The sequence below is a fragment of the Ctenopharyngodon idella genome, chromosome 1 (assembly GCF_019924925.1).
Source record: "Ctenopharyngodon idella isolate HZGC_01 chromosome 1, HZGC01, whole genome shotgun sequence".
Lineage (NCBI taxonomy): Eukaryota > Metazoa > Chordata > Actinopteri > Cypriniformes > Xenocyprididae > Ctenopharyngodon > Ctenopharyngodon idella.
The window spans coordinates 1,579,485-1,596,941 of record NC_067220.1 but is presented as its reverse complement, the minus strand read 5'-3'; the positions used below and the strand labels follow the sequence as shown (position 1 = coordinate 1,596,941).

Here is a 17,457-nt window from a genome sequence, read left to right as displayed (position 1 = left end):
ACTTTTGCGACGTAAAGCCGCTTTAACTGTTGGGTAGAAGTCTGCTGTAGAGCTTGTGGGCTTGCAGGCTCGGCAAAACGTGCCCTCGATGCGCACTTTTGCCAAGCCTGCACTGGTGCGATCTCCGCAGAAGAAATATTCCTGACAGTCAAAGCGGCATTACATCACAAAAGTGAGGACTCGTAGGAAGACCATGAGTGTTTAGGGTGCCATTTGGGATAGGACACGCTATGGTCTTGTGGACTTAACGGACATGCGCACACAGTGGCCATTGTAAGTCCACAAGACCACAAGTGCATATGAAAGCTGTGTCCCAATTCAGAGGCTGCATCCTGCATCGCTTTCGAAGGACGGCAAGGTCGGACTGAGCGTTGTTAAATGGGACGGTCTAGCCTAGGGAGGACTGTTCTTGTTGCCTACCATCTTTCTCCGATTTTTGAGCCGATCTCTCTTTCTCTCCTTGAGGACATTGTGCATAAACTAAAGACTACAAGTTCTCCTCAAGATATTGTTCCGACCCATTTGTTAAAGCAAGTTTTCGAATCAGTTGGCCCATTTTTACTGTCTATAATTAATAAGAGTTTGCTTTCAGGGGTTGTGCCTGATTACTGTGAACATGCAGTAATTCAGCCCCTTTTGAAGAAATCAAACATGGATAAGAGTGTGTTATCTAATTTTAGACCTATTTTGAAACTTCCACGCTTGTCTAAAATTATGTAGAAGAGCGTCCTCATTCAACTTCAGTCATTTATTGATGCAAACGAGATCTGTGAAGTGTTTCAGTCGGGCTTTAAAAAACATAGTATGGAATCAGCTTTGCTGAGAGTTTTTAATGACATTTTTCTCGCGACCGACAATGGTAATTCTACTTTTACTCTTAGATCTGACAGCAGCGTTCAATACGATTAACCATCAGATTCTTATATCTCGTCTTGAAACGTTTGGGTATTTGTGGAAATGCCCTAAGATGGATAAAGTCATACTTTCAAAATAGGAGTTTCTCGGTCCGCATGGGAGGGTTTGCATCGGCCTCAGCACCCCTAGCATGTGGTATCCCGCAAGGTTCGATCCTAGCCCCATTTTCTTTTCTGTTTATTTGCTGCCATTAGGATATTTTTGGGTATATATGGTGTGTCATTTCATTCTTATGCCGATGATACTCAATTGTATTTGTCTTCTAACCCAAACTCTTCCAGTGCCTTGGGGCACTTGTTGGCCTGTGTAGATGAGGTGAAGTCATGGGTGGCTGCAAATGTTTTGAGTCTTAATGAATCAAAAACAGAGGTGATTATATTTGGTCCCTCTGAAATGAGTGATACGGCAGGAAACATCAGGTAAAAAAATTAGGTGTGATCTGTGACATTGCCTTAAACTTTAACTCTCAAATAAGTGAAGTTGTCAAAGCTAATTTTTATCAACTAAGAATGATTGCTAAGATTAAGCCTTTCTTAGCACGTATAGACCTTGAAAAGATCCTTCATGTTTTCATTTTTTCTCGACTAGATTATTGCAACTCACTTTATTATGGTTCTCGAACAAAACTTTTGAACCGATAACAGATGGTCCAAAATGCAGCCGCAAGACTATTTACAGATACGTGGAAATATGACCATATTACCCCTGTCCTAAGATCATTGCATTGGTTACCAGTAGGCCTACCTTATAGAATTAATTTTAAGATTCTAATTTTTGTTTTTAAATCTTTGCATGGCACAGCTCCTTCATACATTTCTGATCTTATTCATGTCCATGAGTCAAAGAGTACTAATGCACAAAATCTATAAACTAAAATCCAGAGGTATAAACAAAATCTAAACTAAAATCCAGAGGTGACCGTGCATTTGCGGTAGCTGACCCAAGGCTATGGAACAGTTTACCAGCATATTTAAGACAATTATCATCTCTGAATGATTTTACGAAACAGTTTAAAACATTTTTTTACATTAGCTTTTGATCAGGTATGAGTATTGAGGTCGCTGTAGCTACCGAGTATTGAAAGTTGGGTGTTCATAAATGCCAGTAGTGATGTTGTACAACGAGGACGTTGTCATGTCGTCAGTCATCAGACAGTCTCCCAGTGTGTGTGTACTGTGTAGTGAGCCAAGCTGTCCTTACTAGTGCCTGAATGTGACTAGGGAGCTGAATGAAACACACCAGCAGATGTCCTCGTTGAGCGCTTCAAACAGTGAATTGGTTCTATTGATTCATTTTCAAGAAGCACCATTTGCCATATTTTCTTCTCTGTTCTGATCTACTATTCTACTCATGAAATTCAGTACCGTTGCATGTTTGTATATTTGTCCAATATGTAAGTGTGTATTAGGCCACGCCCACAAACTTTCTGGCAGATTCCAACAGAACAGCTGCTTTTCTTAAAGGGGCCGCCGCGAAATTAAAGGCGCACACACCAGATTGTGGGTTTGTCACTCATAATTCTACAGTCTGTACAGTTTAATTACCATATATCATAATCTCTCTGTCATTTCCCAGATGATTCAGAGCAATGGATTTTTTTGACTTTTTTCTACCACAATCTTTCTCTCTTTAGTAAGAAGCCCTTCCCTTTAAATCTCCTCCAGGGACCACCAAGAGTCTCTCCGTATTTATGTCGGTTGGCAATAAATCGCCGATGGTCACTGTTCGCGTCAGCGCTCCGCGACCAGTCTCGCTGCTCCGCTTTTCTGCCTGATCTTCCGCTTTTTCTCGGGCGTCGCTCGTTCTCCACCCATGCATTTACTGTATTTCTTTTTCCTGCTGTTATGGACCGGTCCGGTGCGCAGTTATTTTCCGGAGGAGCGCTGGAGCCCGGAGTCCGCGCTGCTCGCGCCGCGGGTGCTGGTCGCGCTGGTGTGCCGCAACTCAGCGCACTCTCTGCCGCACGTCCTCGGCGCCATCGACCGCCTCAACTACCCCAAAGACCGCATGGCTGTATGGTGAGTTCCGGCGGATTGAGATTATTTGGAGTTATTGATCAGAATTGATGTTCTGCGCGATTTCGCGTCTGACAGATGCGCGTCCAGCAGACGCGACGCTGGACTGATGTTTTGCGTGTTAACTGAAATGCAGTGACTGCAGGCTTTCTACAAATGAAGTGAGGGAAAGTAAACAATAGAGTGTTGAGTGAACTAAACTAACAGCAGCTGTGCTTACATGAGATGTGATGTGTGATTTATCTCTGTTTGGGAGTGAGAGAGGGAAGTTTGGATCTATTCCTGCTGTGGCCTGTGTGCATGGAGGGGAAATGAGCGAGTTTAGACGTGTCCAGGGCAGAGAGACACCCCCTTCATACCCCTCGATCAGAGTCAGCTCTGCCCCCTTTTTCCACTCATGCCGATCTGATCAGTCGACGTGTCTTTGTAACCCGCGCCGCATGAATGCGGAATTTGTGAGAAAACACAACAGTCTCCTGCATGAATGAGTCAGTGAGCTGAAAACTTCCCCTGCGGCGACAGCGAGATTCAATTTATGAAACACCTTCTGAGAGACTTTATGACCTCATAAAATATTCACCACGACATAGACGCTTTTAATAAACTGATTATATTGTTGATTCAAAATAATTAAGAGCATGTTAGAATGCATATTCATCAAAAGTTGGCCCCAAAAATTATTTTGACACTAATGGAAGAAAAAGCATTTGATAACATGTTTGTTAAATGTTTTTTAAAGTTAAATAAAATAAGGAAAATCAAAATACCTCACAAAGTGGTATTTCATTTGAAGAAAGATAGTAAAAGAAGTTTGGTTTTACATGATAAAACTGAGCATGATAAATACTGAAGTGAAGAGAAAGAATGTGGATTGTCGAACCACAATACGGACGTGTTCCTTATGAGGAACATTTATGCATTTAGCAGACGCTTTTATACAAAGTAGAAACAAGCAATTTGTCAAGGAGCCAACAATGTTCGTAATACACAATGCCAAGTTTATTAGACAACTATATTAGATTGGAACAGGTCACCCAAAAATGAAAACTGTCAATCATGTAAGAGTATTGTCCAAGTATTCTGGACTCTGTTTATAACCCAATGGAAGTGAAAAAGTTTTGAATTGACCAAAAGAACAAACAAACAAACAAACAAAAAAACATAAAACTGGTCCATACAACTTGTGCACTATATTCCAAAGCTGCATTCAAAAAATGAATTGTTGGATTTACTTAAAAAGCATCATCAAGTGGTTCCACACAAGTATATTGAGTAATTGTACAACTAACAATTTAGTTGTATGAACAAAACAAATTCAAGTAAAGCTGACTACATTTCTTTGAGTAAATACAAATCATTTGAATTTGTCACTGTTACATTATATTATGTGCAGTTTACTTAATTAAATTTATAGAAGTTTATTACATAAAGTGAACACATTTATTGACTTAATTTACCTTATTAAATTAATTATTTGCTCTACAAAATGCACTCAAAAATAACTTGTTGAACAAACTCAATTTAATTGAGAACAGGAATGCATCCTATAAACATGTGTATATGAGTGCTGACAGCCTAAACACAGTTAACACAATTCAAACACATTTCAGAAACTCCTCTGAATGTCCAACATAACTGAACATTAAACATTAACATAAACTAACATCTTTCCCTTTACTGAAAAACACATAAAATAACACTTTAATCCCTAAATTTGCTCTCCAAATGCAGTCCGTTGCATAGCATGCTGGGAACTACAGATCCACTGCCTAGTTAGTTATGTCAACATTAATTTGTGCGTTTCACTCAGCAATGTTAAGTTGACTGAACAAACACTTATTAAGTAAAGCTGACAATACTCATCTTTAGTAGAAACAACTCAGTTAAATTAAGTTCATGTAGTTACATGAGTTTTTAAAGTAAAGTGAACAAGGATAGTTTGAGTGAAACTAACAGTAAAAGTTCATTTTTTCAGTAAAATTGTGTAGTATGTACTGTAAATAATCAAATGATCAGCTCTTGCTGCTTCTTAAAGGGGTCATGAATTGAGAAATCAAATTTTCTTAATCTTTAGACATGTAAGAGGTCATTGTACTATAAAAAATCCTGTAAGTTTCAGAACTCAAAACTTCCTCGTTAGTCCAAAAACAGCTTTTATTGAAACCAAGCTCAGAAAACATGTGATTTTAACACATTATGATTAAGATCAACGCCTACTTCTACATCATCGTGTCTTTGGCCCCTCCCACTGGTGTGTTAGTGAGATGAGAGGGAGAGAAGAGAGAAAAAGGATCACAGGACTAAAAAATAACTTCCAAAGTACCCTAATGCTAGGAATTTATTTTCAGCAATGTGAATGTCTCATCAGCGTTATTTATTTGTATTCGGTACATTTCACTGTGGATTCTTTGGTAAATCAGTCACAGGCTTTGCTAACAGACTTTCCCTGTAAGATATGGACCGACAGTAATGTGTTAATTGCCTGATCTGTGATCAGTGATTTCTGATAGGATTCACGTATAGTCAGACATTATTTGTCTCAAAATCGTTTATTGCTGTTTATTTATCAGTAAATCAAGCCAGTGACTAAAATGTGAACTTCACATTACTTCTCTTAGTAGCATGAAAATAATCTGTTATTTAAATTGTGTAAATAATATACAGAAAGCGATCAAAGAATGCTCCCTTTATAATCACTGGAGCTGTCAATCAAACAGCGCCAGTTTATCAGTGACTGAGTTCTGGACTCTCGCCAACACTCTCATTATAATCAATGATTCTGTCTACACTGCACAATGAATGCGACGGGAGTAGATCTAAATATAATGCTATAATCAGCACTTTCAGCAATTAGTTAATCTCAATAGCTGTAATAGTAAAAACAGTAAAAAGAAGGAGTTACACATGTAATACTTATTTCATATGCAGTGATGTCAGCCAATCACAGCAGTGGGCGTTTACGCTGAAGTCTCAAATCAGAGGGCTAAAATCAGGATAGAAAAATAGCCTTTTATTTCTAAATTATGACAATTTTTGTGTAAACACGCTTGTGTAAAGTTTATGACCCCTTTAAGGTGTAAAGTCTTGGTGTCAAATCAAATACGGTGGCATTAGATGCGTAACATCAGTTAACATCAAATAAAGTTTGTTCTAGGGTATCATGTGACTAAATGAGTACTTGACAACAAACCATGATGATAAAAGACTTCATTTACAGTGTTGCCAAGTCCGCGGTTTTCCCGCGGAATTGGGCTACTTTTACACTGTCGTGCGTTGTTTTTCTTATGTCCGCAGGTTGAATCGACCACAAATAACGTGATATTTAGCCCCTGGAATGCAAATTTTACAAGGGGAGCCCCGCCAAAAAACGTGGATTTTACCTCTCGGAATGTGATTTTTACCATGAGACCCCCCCTGAAATGCGATTTGGCTAGTTTTGAGGAGCAACTGGGCAGGTTTTGTTGTGAAAACCTGGCAACCCTGTTCATTTGTGAACTCTCTCTTTACTGTGAATGTTTAATTGTTGTGTGAGTTTAAAATAGCACCGATTGGCCTGTAGCCGCTGCATATGTGAAACATTTTTGACATGTTATCATCCTCATTTCACTCAGTTCAAAAGAGTCGCAGTGGGCAGCGAGAACTGAAGCATCGCTCTCAGCGTGTAGTTAACTGTCGAAACCGAACTGCCAGGGTTTGTGTCGCTGCCACAAACAGACCAGAACTAAACCACATGCGGCCCGAGAGTCCCCGAGTCCGTTTGGGTGGATTCGGCGCTCGCTAGCGCTTTACCAAACTGAAACTGAACTGAATTTTAAAGAAAAAAGTCTTTGATGAACAAACAAACATCTTGGCAGATCTGTGCTTCAGCACACGCATATCATATTCCATATAATCTGAAGCTTTATTACAGGATCACACTCAAACTACAGTTAAATCAGTACTGAGAGGCGCTGACCGCTAACAAGTAGGCTCGCTACATGAGCATAGCATTACAGCAGGAGAGCGCTGCGGTTCACACACTTACAGCTCGTGTTCAACATCTCCAGGGTTTTTCTGCCAGCTAGTCTACATCTGCTCAAGCCGTTATTTTTTCCCTTATATTAAGCGTTGGTTGCCGTGGGATGGGCGTCTCCGTGCTAGCGGCCGTGTGATTGGTTCCCGCCTCAGAGCTGCGAATCTGTGCTGCGGTTTGGCGCCTTTCTTCTCCTGTGTCTTAATGACCTTAATTATCAAATGAGCGCTTTTCGTTTGATGACTGTCTATGAATCAGGCAGCCGCATTACAGATGTGATTTTTATACCCACTGATGTTTAACCATTTCAGCAGCATAATTATATATATCATTATAATATATATCGTTTGAAGGTTTGGGGTCGGTAAGATTATATTTTTAATGTTTTTGAAAGTCTCTTCTGCTTACCAAGGCTTAATTTATCTGATCAAACATACAGTAAAAATAGTAATATTGCAAAATATTAAAATAACTTTTCTTTTGTAATAAATTTAAAATGTAATTTATTCCTGTGATCAAAGCTGAAAATCTTTCTCAAGATACATTTCTTATTATTATCAATGTTGAAAACAGTTCATATTATGTGGAAACCATAATACATTTTGTTTTTCGTGATTTTTTTGATGAAAAGAACAGCATTTATTTGAAATAGAAATCTTTTTTAATATTATAAATGTCTTTACTGTCAATTTAATGCATCTTGCTTATTGAAAATGAATAGTTTCTTTCAAATTTCTTTTTTGACACCAAACTTTTAAATATATTGTTTTTTTAAACTGTAATATTTTTGTTGGAATTTCAAAGAAAAAATAGTTTAATCTGCATTTTATTTAATTTCTCTTTTTGGATGCAAACCAAAATATCACATTATTCACAATTTCTGGAGATTAAAAAAAAACAGCCAGTAGTAGTGCTTGTCTTTACAAGTTTAGTGAGAATAATTGAAGGATTTAGACCTGTAGTACACACACACACATACACACACACTCACACACTCACACACACTCACACACACACACACACACACACAATCCTGATGGAGATGAACTGCTGCATCAGCTCTGATCAAGTGACTGGGGAAAAAGAGGAATGGAATTTGCCTCAGGAACGTGTGTGTGTGTGTGTGTGTGTGTGTGTGTGTGTGTGTGAGTGTTTAATATCATGGCAGCACCTGGCAACCGTCTGTTCACAGCGCAGGCGACCTGTATGATCTCTCAATGATCGATCGTTTTCATTCTTCAGCCTCACACCGATCGTCTGCTGAACAAAATTTGCTTTACTAGAATCAGCTACAGTACCACATTTTCTTAAAGCGAACTGTTGCATGAGAGTAAAAGTCTGTCTGTGGTTCTCATCTGGTCGTTCTGCAGCCAAACGCTAAAGACAAGCTTCACTTTCCAAAGGTCATGTAGTGAAGTTAAATATGGGGTGATTTTCCAGCACAAACTCAACATTCAGGAAAATGAAAAAGCTCTAATTATAGTCATTTGCTTCTGTCATTCATTTTTGGAGGAGTAGCCATCTTTTACATGTCTATTTCAGATGTTGAACTGTTCCTGTTTCTGATCTGTCATTTATATCTCCTCAGGGTGGCCACAGATCATAACTCAGACAACACCACCGCCGTTCTGCGCGAATGGCTGATAAACGTCCAGAACTTTTATCATTATGTGGAGTGGAGACCGCAGGAGGAGCCCAGGTGAGATGGATCTTAAACCTGAACTAAATCTGAACCTAAAGGATCGCAGAAACATTTGTACACACGTTTTATATATAATATATTCATGTTTGTTTTGTGTGTTTCTCAGCATCTATGAGGACGAGAGCGGACCGAAGCACTGGACGAACCTTCGGTACGAGCACGTGATGAAGCTGCGTCAGGCGGCCCTGGAGACGGCCAGAGAGATGTGGGCCGACTACTTCCTGGTACATCATCTAAAATCCCCTCTAAGTCGTGTTTGTGTCTGTGACGAGTGGCTTTACCCTTCGCTGAAGTCAGCTAGCATCATCCTCAGCTGTAATGTTCACTGTCAGTGAAGATAATGTCACAGTGAGCTCAACTGACCCGCCTCACGTCACACTGTAATTACAGTCTGATTAGGGTCACAGGTCGCATCCCGCTGCACTGATCCATGAAGCGTGTTTGCTCATCTATAGTTAGCAGCACTGTTTAGTATGTCCGTTATTTCTGTTTATTTATGCTCCTCTGTTGTAGCGGCTCTGCAGCTCTGTGATTTGCTCAGTTTTGAGGTTTCGAACTGGTTTCGTGTGTTTTAGTCCAAGTACTTTGAACCATTATAGGATTATACACACTTTTCACTGAGATGCATCAATCAAAACTTGCATTTCAAGTTAAAAATGTTTCTGTGTTACTGCATTAAGTTTTGTCTTTGCTAACCGACATAAATTATAATCAAACTGAGTCACAATCCAATTTCAAAACAACTCCTGATATAAATTATAAGTAATATGTAATTTATGTTACAAATTCTGGGCCAATTTTTCTGCTGTGTAAATACAAAATGTTTCAAACTTTAAAGACATACATTTATTTTGATGACATACTAAAACACATGTAAAGTACTTGATTATAATTTTAACTTTAAATTTATACTAAAATTTTTACATTTACTTAATTGCAAGGGAGTTTAAAGTTGGCATTTGGTTCAGCTTTGATTCATCACTTTATATTTTTCTCAGATCTAAAACGAAGTGACTATAATGGGGAGTAGCTCTGAAATGTCGAATAAAATGAAAATGACACACTCACATGTAAATGTCTCTGTTTGCAGATAGTGGACTGTGATAATCTGCTGACCAACCGGGACGTTTTATGGAAGCTGATGAAGGAGAATAAGACGATCGTGGCACCGATGCTGGAGTCCAGAGCGGCGTATTCAAACTTCTGGTGCGGCATGACCTCTCAGGTGTGTGGAAACAGTTCATTCTGTCTGCTGCTTTTTCATTTAGTCTTGGTATTAGTCCTGTGTCAGATGTGCTTTGTAGTTTTTTTTTCATATTTATTCAACCTTATTGTTAGTCAAGTTTTAGTTGACCAAAAGTCTGGGTATTTTAGTCAAGTTTTAGTCAATGAATATTTTAGTCATGCTGCAAAGTGGTTAAACTGATAATCACGCTTGTTTTGCTCAAAATTATAACCATGATTACTGATCACGATTGTTGTCATTTGAGAAATTTCTTTTTACATTTCAACTGAATTATTGCACTTTGACGTAAGCAACAAATGTTTGGATTTATTACAGTTCGTCACTAAGAGGATTTGCTCAGATTTAATCACAGGAAACAGCACAAACAGACTTTATTATGCTTTCATTTGAGCAGAATATCCCAATGGAGATCGCTAGACTTCAACATATGTTTTCCCGCATTTTCAGATCAGATTTCCCGCTTTTTTCTCAGAGAGAGTTTGTGCTCATAGTTGCCAGATTGGGAATATTAAGTAAAACTCTATTTAAAAGAAAAGCTCTTATTTGGGGGATTTAGGCTCCTTAAAATGTCTATGATATTTTTTCTCCTTTTTTGTAAATGAAAATAAAGAGAAATGTTGCCATTTTTTAACTCTTTTATAAGTATTTAACTCAACTTTATTTAACAAACATTTTAGTCTCCCTTATTTTCGTCAACAAAATTGCATGTTGATATAGACACAGTTATTCTTTAATGATGATGGTGTCACCTTAAAGGGATAGTTCACCCAAAAATGTTGACGGTAGCCACTGACTTCCATAGTAGGAAAAAAACAAACTCTGGAAGTCAATGGCTACCGTCAACTTTTTGATTACCAACATTCTTCAAAATATCTTCTGTGTTCAAAAGAAGAAACTCATAGAGGTTTGGAATGATATGAAGGTGAATAAAAGATTTTCATTTTTGGGTGAACTATCTCTTTAAGGCCCGTTCACACAGAGAATGATGGTTCAATTTAGAACGATTTTTAAAAGTATATCTTTATCGTTTTGGTTATAGTTATTGTCTTCGGTGTGATGAGCGAAAAAAAGGACGTCGACATGCACTTTTGTTCATAGTCTTGGTTAGTGAAACGCAGGCTGTGTTTGTAGGGTTATTACAAGCGGACGCCGGCCTACATGCCCATCCGCCGGCAGGAGAGGAAGGGCTGCTTCGCCGTTCCCATGGTTCACTCCACCTTCCTGGTGGATCTGAGGAAGGAAGCGTCCCGTCAGCTGGCGTTCTTCCCGCCTCATCCCGACTACAGCTGGGCCTTCGACGACATCATCATCTTCGCCTTCTCCGCGCGGATGGCAGGTGCGTCTCAGACTGTGAAGGTTCATGTTCGGTTATTATCTGTGGTACTTGTGCTTGAATTTTAATTTCGCTCCCTGCAGACGTTCAAATGTACATCTGCAACAGAGAGACTTATGGGTATTTCCCCGTGCCCCTGCGCTCCCATAATACCTTGCAGGATGAGGCGGACAGTTTTCTGCACTCGCAGCTGGAGGTTATGGGTGAGTCACATGACTCTGGTCTTGTTTTTCTGCTTGTAGTTCCTCTAGTCTGAGAGCAAAACGAAACAAACTTGATCTTGATGTGAACTTGTTTTGTCTCCAGTGCGCAATCCTCCGTCAGAGCCGTCCGGCTATCTCTCACTTCCTCCTAAACAACCCGATAAAATGGGCTTTGATGAGGTGAGGACCTTATTTTACTTGATTTGATTTGATTTTGTTTTATTTTACTTTGTTTTATTTTACTTTTTATTGCATTTTTATTATACTTTATTATATTATTTTATATTGGGATATTTTGTTATTTTATATTAAATGTTTTATTTTGAATTATATGAATTTATTGTTTTATTTTATTATATATTATATTATATTGTGTTTGTGTTATGAAGTTAATTCTATATTACATTATTTGTATGAAGTAGTTCAAAATAGTGTAATATTTAAATAGGGTTTTTATTTTAAAACATTTTTTTTGTATTATGTCATTTATTTTTTTTATTTTATATTGTATTTTATATTATATTACTTTATATTGTTTGTTATGATTTTATTTATTTCTATATTACATTGTTTTATGAAGTAGTTCAAAATGGTTGAATATTTACATTTTTATTTTATATTAAATGTTTTATTTTGTATTATATGATTAATTTTTATTTTATATTGTTGTTGTATTTTGTATTATATTAACTTAGTATATTATTTAATTCTATATTATGTTATTTTATGTAGTAGTATAAACTAGATTAATATTTAAATAGTTTTTATTTTATATTATTTTGTTGTATTTTATTTTGTATAATAGTATATCATTATTATATTATATATATATATATATATATATATATATATATTATATTATTATATATCAGTAGTATATCATTATTTTTATATTGTATATTATCTCCTATTGATTTATTTACTTTTATAAATTTTAATTGTTTTAGAAAATGGCATATAATATATTATTGCTGTACATCTTCATCAGTCCTGTGTGTGTGTGTGTGTGTGTGTGTGTGTGTGTGTGTGTGTGTGTGTGTGTGTGTGTGTGTGTGTTTTCAGGTGTTCATGATAAACCTGCTGAGGCGTTCGGACCGCAGGGATCGTATGTTGAGGACTCTCTACGAACAAGAGATCGCCTGCAAGATCATCGCAGCTGTAGATGGCAAGTATGTCTCAAACACACTTCACACCGACGCATGAACACACTCCCGCAAACACCAGCTTCCCATAATGCCCTCTCTCACCTGTCTGTTACGTATACTGCAGGTTTACAGATGTGGTGTGTGTGTGTGTGTGTTTCAGGGCGTTGAACACCAGTCAGGTGGAGGCACTGGGGATCGAGATGCTGCCCGGATACAGCGACCCGTATCACGGCCGGCCGCTCACTAAAGGAGAGCTGGGCTGCTTCCTGTCGCACTACAACATCTGGACAGAGGTGAGCGACAGTGTTACATGTGTACTGTATTAATGTTCATCTAAATATGAATTCATTCATTAACATGATGTAGTGGTGTCTTTAAGTGTTTCAGTAAAAAGTAATTATTGAAGACTAGTAAACAGTAATAAAATAATTACAAAACAATAAAATACAAAACAGATACAAGTGAGGAAAAACATATTCATCAAGGAAATTCATTCAGAAAATTGAAGTTTTAAAATTTTATTTATGTTATAAAATAATATTTATAATATATAATTTATATTGTGATAAAATAATATATTTTTTAATATAATGTGCAAATATATATTTAAATTTTTTATAAAAAATATATATATTTTTTGGATATATATTTTTATAAAATACAAAATATAAAAGTGTTTTAATAGCATAATTTTTTTTATAATATCTTCAATTATGCCAATATGTATATACTCAATATGTGACTTTTTTTGAACATATTTTTTTTTATAAAATAACATGTTTTATTTTGTAATAAAGTAATTCAAAAATCATTGTTTTTTAATATTTTAAAATGTATATTTTTGAATATTTTATAAAATAATACAAGTGTTTTCTGTAAAAAAAAAAAAAAAAAAAAAACACTAATTTTTATAATATCTTAAATTATGACACTGTTTACTCAGTATGACTTAAAATAATGCAAAAACTTATTTTTTAAAATAATACAAAATAATATATTTTTTTAAATAAAATATTTTAAAAATATATATAAAATACAAAAGTGTTTTTGTAGAAAAACAAACAATGAAATAATACAAAATATTGTGTTTTCTAGAAATGTTTAATACATATTTTTATTTTTTGTAAAAATATAAAAATACAAGTAATAGTGCTTCTTCAAAGAAACTATTTGAATATATTTTTCATAAAATACAAAAGTGTTTTTTTTTTTTTTTTTTTTTTTGTTTTGTTTTGTTTTTCCGTAAAATAATGTTATAATGTCCTAAATTATAGCGATGTGTTTACTCAGTATATTTAAAAAAAATATTTTCTAAAGCAAACTCATGTATTTTATTTAAAAAATCACATACTGTTATAAAAGAATAATTGTCATAATCTCTTGAATTCTGGAAATGTGTGTGTCAGATTGTGGATCGGGGGCTGAAGATGTCTCTGGTGATCGAGGACGACCTGCGCTTCGAGGTTTTCTTTAAGCGTCGCCTGCAGAATCTGATGCTTGAGATCCAATCTGAGCAGCTGGACTGGGACTTGATGTGAGGACACACACACACACACACACACACACACACACACACACACACGTCTGTATGTGTATGCCACCCTCTGCTGGACATTGAGTTGAGTTGCTCATGTGCTATCGGTCTCTGTCTCATGCTCTCAGTTATATCGGACGGAAGAGGATGCAGGTGGACCATCAGGAGAAATCTGTTCCCAGAATCCACAACCTGGTGGAGGCCGATTATTCCTACTGGACGCTGGGATACATGATCTCGTTACGCGGCGCTCAGAAGCTGCTGCGGGCCGAACCGCTGAAGAAGATGCTGCCGGTGGACGAGTTTCTGCCCGTCATGTACAACAAACACCCCATGTGAGAGATTATCTTTATCTGTTCAGTGTGACGGTTTCTGTCTACAGTTCATTCATTTATCTGTCATATTATTCTGTTATTCTGATGATCTGTTGTTTGATCCTTCTGATCAGATTAGAAAATACCTTACTCTCTGACGTTGCGTAAATTAGCTTTTTTGCTCATTACAAAGAGAAGTGGTCAAAAAAAGTCTCAAAATACACAGATCATAGAAATAAAAAAATATTTGATTAGAATAATAATAAAATTATTTAGTTTGTTAAAATTGTATATATGTTTTAATTTATTGTATTTTAATTTTTATATAATTTAGTTAGTTGACAAATGTTTTGATGATGATGGTGGTGATGATGATAATAGTAATACATTAAAAGATTATTATAAATAATAATAAAATAATTTAGTACAAATAATAATTATTTTTATTGATAATAATGATACATTAAAAGATGATTATAAATAATAATAATGATAATACAATTTATTTAAAATAATAATCATAATAAAAACACATCAAAAGATGATTATAAACAATAATAAAAGTAGTTAGTTAAAATTTAAATATTATAGTTAAATATTATTTTATTAATAATGATGTTCATCATCATAATACATTAACTTCAATTAATAATAATAATTATTATTTTTAAAATTATTTTTATTAATAATAATAATAATAATAATAATAATATATTAAAATATTATTATAAATAATAATAATAATACATTTATTCACTTAAAATTTGTTTTTATTGCTAATAATACTAATAATACTAATAATAATAATAATAATGTAAAACAACATTATAAATGAAATGAATTGTTTTTTGATTAAATTATTAATTATTAATTTATTGTTAACAACAACATCAATAATAATAATACAATTTAGTTAAAATAATAACACATTAAAAGATGATTATAAACAGTAATAAAAGTACTTAGTTTAAAATTATTATTTTATTAATGATGATGTTCATCATCATCATCATAAATTAAAACTTCAAATAATAATAAAATAATTTTGTTAAAATTATTAATTTTATTAGTGGTGATATATTAATAGTAATAATAATAATAATACATCAAAATATTATAAATAATAATACATTTACTCACTTAAATTGTTTTTATTACTACTACAAATAATAACAATAATACTAATGTAAAATAGCATTATGATTAATAAAATAAATTATTTTTTATTAAATTATTATTATTACTATTATTACTATTAATAGTTCATTTAATAATAATAATAATAATAATAATAGTAGTAATAGGCCTACATCATTTTGTTGATTAAATTATTGTTATTTTTAATAATAATAATAATCATAATAATAATAATAGTTGAAAGCTAAGGAAGAACGTGTTTCTGAGTCTCAGATATGTGTGTCCATCTGTCCGTCTATCATTTGTTCTGTGTGTTGTTTCTCTGTTCAGCTCGTATATCATCATCATCATCATAACTAATGTAATTTTCTGTCTGTGTGTGTGTGCAGCGAGGAGTACATGTCTCACTTCGAGCGGCGTGACCTGCGGGCGTTCTCGGCCGAGCCGCTGCTGGTTTACCCCACGCATTACACGGGCGACCCGGGCTACATCAGCGACACGGAGACCTCCACCGTCTGGGACAACGAGACGGTCCGCACCGACTGGGACCGGGCGCGGTCGCGCAAGAGCCGCGAGCAGGAGGAGCTGAGCAGCGAGGCGCAGAACTCAGACGTCCTGCAGTCGCCGCTGGACAGCACGGCCCGGGACGAGCTCTAGGAAACAAACATACCTCAACACTCACAGACAGAGACGTCGTCCACTGTTCAGTGTCCAGAAAGACGTTTCGCCCGTTAGATTTGAGAGGCATGACCGGCATTTTCAATGGATGTCACACGGTGAAATTATTACATGTACTTTAGATGAGATGATAACCTCTGATTCTCCTGAAATGCTTGACTGGGTACAGAAACACGGTTGGCTCGGTAAATATGATGCAATATCTTGATTTTATTGATTTGAATGGGAATCTCAAGGACATTATTGACATTTTAGATGGTTTAACCTGATCTGATGGGTCTTGTTTAACGCTTGTCAGGAGTCCTGGCTGATCCTTTGCATTTTGTTAAATATCTACGTGATTTTAGCATGTCATTCCTTTATTACATGATTTAAGTGAGTGTTGACTTTTACTCTGTGTGTAAAGCTGATTTTATGCATTATGGTAAGAATCATCGTCATGTAAAGACAGTTTTTATCTGATAGTTGGCTTGCAGATGACTAATTTATTGCTTGTTCATAGTCCTGGATGTCAGTGTAAATACAGAGCCGATGGACGTTCCCATCACGTGAACCGCACACAAGTTTTTTGCCTTTTATTTTCGGGTTTGTTTTTTCAGTTGCCTTAAGAGATTTGTGTGGGAGAATAGATTAAACTGAATCGGTTTTTAAGTCTATGCTTGTGTTAAACTAGTGTTTGTGATATTTAATGTGCTAACTCAAGAAATGGCAGTAATTAGATTTAGCCGAGTGAAAATTGAGTGAAAACATTTCATCATGGATCAATCCTTTCTTCTTTTCTGTTTCTTCTGTTTTCTTTTACGTGTTCGTCACATGTGACTAATCAGTACGTCTCCTGAATGTGCCTTTTATACCAAAAAATAAAGAATGTTTCTTAAAGTCTGATACAGTAGATTCAGTCTGTCTTATATGATTATTTATTTACAATGGTAATTTAAAAAGTGGAAAAAATTGGATTTACTGCGTGTGGATATATCAGGAGTGTTTCCTCCGAGGAGGCAAGGGTGGCAGTGTCTCCTCCAAAAAAAAAAAAAAAAACTGGATGAGAAAATGATCGATATTACAAAAAATAAAACAACGAAAATATTACAAAATGTGGCATTAAAAAGTGTAAAAAATCACTCTTATTTTTTTAAGTAATACTATCCAACAGCGACACTCGCAGGTGAAGTTACAGCGGGAGTCTGCGTCTCTCTTGCCTCCTCTGATCCCACTGAGTTTTA

General features: G+C 35.6%; 1 protein-coding gene across 1 annotated transcript; it reads left to right on the top strand.

Annotated features, from left to right (window-relative positions):
• The first annotated feature begins 2,597 nt into the window (after nt 1-2,597).
• Nucleotides 2,598-17,119, top strand: colgalt1b (collagen beta(1-O)galactosyltransferase 1b). Its single transcript, XM_051885992.1, has 12 exons — nt 2,598-2,933; nt 8,531-8,641; nt 8,751-8,868; nt 9,735-9,869; nt 11,022-11,226; nt 11,307-11,426; nt 11,530-11,606; nt 12,489-12,595; nt 12,732-12,864; nt 13,978-14,105; nt 14,234-14,440; nt 15,946-17,119. The coding sequence occupies exons 1-12, from the start codon at nt 2,728-2,730 to the stop codon at nt 16,211-16,213; spliced, it is 1,815 nt and encodes a 604-aa protein (XP_051741952.1). The 5' UTR covers nt 2,598-2,727; the 3' UTR covers nt 16,214-17,119.
• Nucleotides 17,120-17,457: the final 338 nt, after the last annotated feature.

Excerpts from the sequence above, each read along its gene's own strand:
- colgalt1b (XM_051885992.1), top strand. The coding sequence starts at position 2,728 with ATGCATTTACTGTATTTCTTTTTCCTGCTGTTATGGACCGGTCCGGTG. Across the intron at positions 11,227-11,306 it reads CTTCTCCGCGCGGATGGCAG|ACGTTCAAATGTACATCTGC; the intron begins GTGCGTCTCAGA and ends CGCTCCCTGCAG. Across the intron at positions 12,865-13,977 it reads ACTACAACATCTGGACAGAG|ATTGTGGATCGGGGGCTGAA; the intron begins GTGAGCGACAGT and ends TGTGTGTGTCAG.